The following is a 6,713-nucleotide window of genomic DNA, read 5'->3' on the forward strand; positions in this document are numbered from 1 at the left end:
TAGAGTTGCCCATATACTTGTTAGAAGCATCTCTAGTGGGAGTTGTCCATTAAAGTGATTTTGCCACATATGTAATGTGGTCTAATTTTTAAGACTAATTTTATGTGAAGTGTTGCTCTAATATAGACAACGACTATATAATTTTTTTTTCATTTTTTAATTAGAAAGAAGTTATTTTGTACCCAAAAAAATTATTAATTTAATGTGATGTTGAGTTATGGTGGATAATTTTTAGAGTTTTTAACTATTGAAGTATTTTTTTTTTAACAAAAATGTGATAATTTTTATGTGAATGAGAAAAAAATATATTTTATAATAATATGTTCATTTTGATAATTATAAATATTGCTGCGAGTGGTAATGTGGGCTCTTTAGCTTGTCCTGGTTGTATTCTTAAGGGAGTCTGTCCTTTCAAATATTTGGTAGCCGATTTAAGTAAATAAAATGTTACATCTCCCCATCAAAAAAATAAAAATAAAATGTTACATTACAGAAAGAAAAAATGTTTACAATTTGATATCCACATTTGAGTTGGTTAAAACATGTTATAAACCGTTTAATGTATACCGTCATACTTAGGGGTGGGCATCCGATCCAATCCAACCTTTTTTTCCTCATCCGATCCAATCCAATTAGTAATTGGATTTGGAAAATCATCATCCGATCCAATCCAATTAGACCTCAAAATCCAATCCAATCCAATCCAATTACTAATTGGATTGGATCGGTTTTTTAATTGGATATCCAATTACACACATAAATTTCAATATTAGCTTAAAAATATAAAGAAAAATACGTAAAAAACTAAGTATAACTTTTTATTTAAGTTTAATACTTCATAAATATACTATTCTTACAAGTGTATTGTAGCTAAAAGTTTTAAATAATTAAAACAATAACATTTCTAAGTAATAAAATAGAACAAAACATCATTTAAAAAATACACTAAACAATCAAGTGTTATAAATTTAACATACAAAAAAATCTAATAAATATTTATTATATTTTTTAATATTTTTTATTATATAAATAATTTTTTAATATGTATAAATGTAATTGGATTGGATCGGTTTTTAATTGGATTTTGAGATTGACATCCAATAACCGATCCAATCCAATTAGAATCCAACTTTTAGCATCCAATCCAATCCAATTGTAATTGGATATCCAACTTTTTGTAATTGGATTGGATTGGATCGGTTCGGTTCAATTGGATTGGATTGGATGATGCCCACCCCTAGTCATACTAGAGTGTGTCAAATTTTCCTGAAACATATTTGTATTCTTTAAATGAACTAGAGTGAGCTACATAGAAGCTAACGAGCCAAGAACCTCCATTTTCTCTGTAATTTTCAGAGAGCGCGAGAAAGAAAGATGACAGAAAAGGGAGTAACGGCCACAGACAGAACCGGGTCGACCCGAATATCTGTACTTAGTAAGCAAGCGAGAGGTGATCCTCCGAGAAATGGTTTACCTCGTTGACCACGTGTCGAGAAATGAGTCACTGGTATTTGAAAGTTGACTTTTACTTTACATAGTCACCAATCAAATGTTTACACGTCAGCAACCATTGAGGCCCCATATTTACATCCTGAACCCTTGCGCTGCGCCTCTCTCTCTCTCTCTGTCTCTGGACCTTCGAAACCTAAGCAACGCCTTCTCATGTTCTTCCCGATCATCTAAACCAGGATCGGTCGTAATTTCAGTAAGTTAGTTTATTATATGTATCTTTTATTTGTTTTAAACCATTTTAATATTTTTTTTGACGTCTAATTATGATAATTAATTAGGTTTTTCTTTTTCCTTCTTCCGGCTGTATTTTGGGACCAATTCTTTTCATAATTCAACTTAATTCTTTGTTTCCAATTGTATACTTTGAATATTGGGAGATATCGATTTTGTTTTTAGGTTTGTTTGATTTAATTTCAAAATGAAGGTAGAGCTTTGGTTCAATCGAGTTTTTATTTTTATAGAAATTTTCAAATTGGATATGAAAATTGCTTTTCTGGTTTGATCGAGTTGCTTTTTTTTTTTTTTTTTCTTTAAACAAATATTTCTTTAAAAGCAATAATTATGTAATCAATCCGGGGCCAGAGAAAAAAGTCTTTTTGGCTCATTTGAGAAAAAAAATCATGCTAATATGGAATAAAATTATGCTGCCAACCATATTGGTCAATATTTTTTTAATGACCATATTAATCATTTAATTACAAATTTTTTTCTTTGTTAATTTGAACCCATTTTTTTCCAATAATTATTTGAATAGAAGTTAGGCAGTAGTGTTTGAATATATGGGCATCCGAAGTTCATAGGAGAGAGTTTGTTATTACTGCAGTGGAGTTTGGGGTCGATGGAGATGTCAATGGAGAGATTTTGCGGAATTCTGTCGAGGTTGAGAATAGTAGGGGAGGGGATGAAAATGAAACTGGTGGGAGTTCTGTTGAAGGGGCATTCCAACACGATCATGATGAAAAGATGAACCAAGATTCTCCTGATGGGGATATGATACCTGTAGGAGTTCCTACTACATCACTGGTTCCAGCCGATGAGCCTTTTGTGGGGCAGGAGTTTGATTCTGAAGCAGCTGCCCATGCATTTTACAATGCATATGCCACGCGCATTGGTTTTATCATCCGTGTGAGTAAACTTTCTAGGTCAAGGCGAGATGGAACTGCAATTGGCCGTGCACTTGTTTGTAACAAAGAGGGGTATAGAATGCCTGACAAGCGTGAAAAGATTGTTAGGCAAAGGGCAGAGACAAGGGTTGGCTGCAGGGCAATGATTTTGGTGAGGAAAGTAACTTCTGGAAAGTGGGTTGTGACGAAATTTGTTAAGGAGCATACTCATCCTTTGACGCCTGGAAAAGGCCGAAGGGATTGCATTTATGATCAATATCCGGTTAGTCTCTTCTCTTCTTGTTTGGAATTGATGTATTACATTGTTTTTATTTAATTAGTTGCAAATATTACTTTATTCAATGTGAAAAAGAAACAATTTATTCCAGAAACATGTGAGGTTTAAAAAATATGGAAAATAAAAACGTGAGTAAAAGTATAATGACATCTGTGATTGATCAATACACTAGTTTAGTAGTCAATGAGCCAAGATAAAATGAAGCGACTGAGATGTTATGAATCATATACATTGTAATTTGGACTCTAGAAAGTAATGCAGCAGGCCATGAAAATTTATTCTGTTAATTGAGGATGTTATTTGCTATCCTCCCTAGGAGGAACTAAAATCCAGGTTGAAGAGGTCAATAAGTAAATTTGTATGCCCCATGTCTCCTTATAACACTATGGTGAGAACTCCACTTTTTTTATTACTACGAGAGAATGAGGGATACAAATTAGTAAAGTGAAGAATGTAAAAAAAACATGTTTTAATATGGAGAAATTTTTCAAGATAAGAAAAGTTAGTTATTTGTTGAGACTTGTGAGTGGGATTCAGAGTATTTGACTAACAAGTGGAGATAATTAGCTTATTTGTGAAGGAAAGAAATGCAGGCATTGTTGAATAGCGATTCAGCTTCGAGCTTCTGAAAATAACTTCATTCTGAAATTTTTGCTTAGGTAGAGTTAAGAATTGTGTTTCTGTGAATTATATCTCTAAAAGAGTTCAATATTTTTTATTATTATTTTTTAATTTTTGGGTTAGCTATCTGATAAATGTTTTGTTTTGTGTTCCTTCTATTGCTGTTTGTGAGGATCGCTTCTACATTTTCGTGGTAGTTGTTCTACTTAAAACATGCAGATAATGCATGCTCCAAACTCACTTGCATTTCTGGTGTTAAGCAAGTATGAAAACCCATTAAATTGTCAACTGCATTAAATTATGGCAAAACACATATTATAGTGCAGTGATTAAATTATAATTTACAGGGACAGATTATGGAAATATTGGCAGCATGCTGCTTAATTAACATTTACTTGACTCAGGCATAGATATGATGAAGGATTACATTTTGATATATGTTTATATGCTCTAGTTTGATCAATAGCGTAAATTGTTTGAATACATCAGAACACAATGTCATGGTTATGCTGTTTGATCATTAGCAGCTACTACATCCCTTAATCTGTTCGCGAAGACTCATATTCTCACTTTCTTTTTCTCTTTTCAATTCGTTATTTGTCTTTCTTGTGAGAAAGGAATAGAATTTGTTTCTGGGAAAAAAAATGGAGGATGAATCATCTTTGCCTGATTTGTTTCAATGATTGCAATCTTAATATTTCAATGATACCAATCATTTTTAAACGGAAGTACAGGATAGACTACTCAAGATCCTATTTTCTCTAGAACCTTCTCAAGTCAATTGGTTAATTTCTTTTTCCGATTCCAATGTCATTTTGAATTCTATTGTTTACTGTAATTTGAATGATGATGAGAGATTCTGATGGGCTTTATTTTTGTACGAGCATTGTTTTATCATTATTCTGTATATTGCTAGTAAGAGATTGTTTGTCTCAAATTTGATTTGTTTTTTTTTAATTGTTATTCATTGGTTGATGATCTTTCTTGCTCGGTTTTTGAACGCTGTTGATTTATATGAGATTGAACTCCCCCAAGTGTTCCAAGTTCTTTTCATCCACATGGTGTATTTTTATACAAATTAAGTGATAAAAATATATTTTTGGACTACAACTGCTAGCATCTATGTGCCTAAGAAAGTAAGAAGTTACTAAATCAAGCTGGGGTTGAGTTTTCTCTCAAGGCTGAAACTTATTATGTTTGGGAATCTGTAAAAAGCTGGAATTTTGAATTAACTGTTTTATTGTAGTACTCTTTTTAATGTGCTATGGTGCAAAAGGTTATATGTGATAAGCTGAGTTTTAAGATATTGATTACAGATAGGTTTTCAGTGAAATTATGGCTTTTATGTAGGCACTCAAACCGAATGGAATATGTAATGGGTTTAGAAAGCTTTTATAGAGAGGGATCTGCATTTCATTGAGGAATTGTTTAGTTTGTGAGAGTGTTAGCACGAGGTTGAAAATTTCAAAATATTCTATTGTTTGTTATCAGTTTTAACTATTTTTAAGCCTCGACATGTGAATATCATAGTAGTTGTATCTTTACCTTCAGCGGTAATAAAAAATTCATCCCAAATGGGTGGATTCTAAATTCCATTAGTTTGAAAAGGGATAATTATAGTGTTTGCCAAATAGAATATTAAATATCTAATATTTTAGTTAATTATGTGAAATTACTATGTCTAATTATACTCAGTTAGGACTATAAACATAGAAGTCCGGTAGGATGATAGGCTGTAGACTTTGTTTCTAGTTTGTGGATTGAAAATTTCTATTTGGCTTGTTTCTACTGTTGAAACTTACCCATTTAGGTTAGCTGAGTGGGCAAAGGTGGGGATGGGATGGACCATGGTGGGTGTATTGCAATCACACACTAATTACCTCTGTGCTACCAAGTTTAAAAAAATGAACTGTTGGAACGTCCATTAGGCAGTTTTTAAACTGATCCAAAAATATTAGTGTGTGAAAACATTGTATAGCAGGTTATTATTGTTTAGGAATAATTGGCTCTTTTAAGTTGACAGTAGTGTAGCTGTGTTTTTGGCTTAATGGTAGTAAAAAGAAGCTTTTCTTCCCAATATAATTGCACCTTATTGTATTCGTATGAGAGTGAAAGAAAAGATAAATACATGTTGCTGGAGTTGGTCTCCTTTGATTGCATTCAAATCTTATACATATAATGTTATTCCTAACTTTGATGACATCTGATGACACAGCTTTTGATATTGTATTATTATCTTGCTTTTCGCAGAACGAGCATGACAAGATCAGGGAACTATCCCAGCAGTTAGCCATAGAGAAAAAGCGAGCAGCAACTTACAAAAGGCATCTCGAACTCATATTTGAGCATATTGAGGAGCACAACGAGAGCTTGTCAAAGAAGATCCATCACATAGTAGAGAGTGTGAAGGACGTGGAAACAAAAGAGCAGCAAGGTCATAGATAGTTTCAGGTGATTTTTGAAGCTTCTTTTAGTCTCAATTGATGAAACACAAAGTCATCAGGTGACCGTATAGAGCTCGCTGCTGTGGATGAAGGGCACATTAGTATGATTCTATAACACTCTAATGCTTCATTACAGGTTTAGGGGTATTCTAGTCAATTTCTCTAGTGTCGATGTTTGGACCAGTGCCATTCATTATATTGTCATTGTATGACTATGCGCCATTGTGTAAAAGAAATGGTGTGGTAGGGGAGAAATTAGGTTAGTCATGTATAGATCCATTGAGCCTATTCATGGGCAAAAATCACTTAAAAAGGGATATAAAATGTCCCAGGGGTATTGAATTCTTCAATTGTGTTTCATGTGGGATCCATTTCTTTCTGCTTGTATAGAATGGAATTTTGTTTTTGTTTTTGATTTTATTTTTCCATGATTAGAACCCTCCTATTAATGTGTCTTAATAATGCACCGCTAAAATATTTTAATACATCATGTTTATTTTTAAAGAACTCCTCAAAACAAATCCACTGTACTCTTGATACTACCATTATCATTCTACATTCTCTGATAAGCTCCTGAATTAGTAGTTTACAATAGCAGCAGAGTATATTTTTTTTTTTGAAAAAAAGAAGAAGATGGCAGCAGAAGAAAAAATTAAGCTATTTGAAGATTAATTCCTGGAAGCTTTATTGAATTGATAAAAGAAGAGTAAGGTGTCATACAAAATGAGAGAATAA

General features: G+C 32.7%; 1 protein-coding gene across 1 annotated transcript; it reads left to right on the forward strand.

Moving 5' to 3' along the window:
- Positions 1 to 1,246: 1,246 nt before the first annotated feature.
- On the forward strand, positions 1,247 to 6,482 carry LOC115723001 (protein FAR1-RELATED SEQUENCE 5). Its single transcript, XM_030652397.2, has 3 exons — positions 1,247 to 1,705; positions 2,336 to 2,898; positions 5,785 to 6,482. Coding segments are annotated over exons 1-3 (759 nt in total). The 5' UTR covers positions 1,247 to 1,704; the 3' UTR covers positions 5,980 to 6,482.
- Positions 6,483 to 6,713: the final 231 nt, after the last annotated feature.

The sequence above is a fragment of the Cannabis sativa genome, chromosome 9 (genome assembly GCF_029168945.1).
Source record: "Cannabis sativa cultivar Pink pepper isolate KNU-18-1 chromosome 9, ASM2916894v1, whole genome shotgun sequence".
Lineage (NCBI taxonomy): Eukaryota > Viridiplantae > Streptophyta > Magnoliopsida > Rosales > Cannabaceae > Cannabis > Cannabis sativa.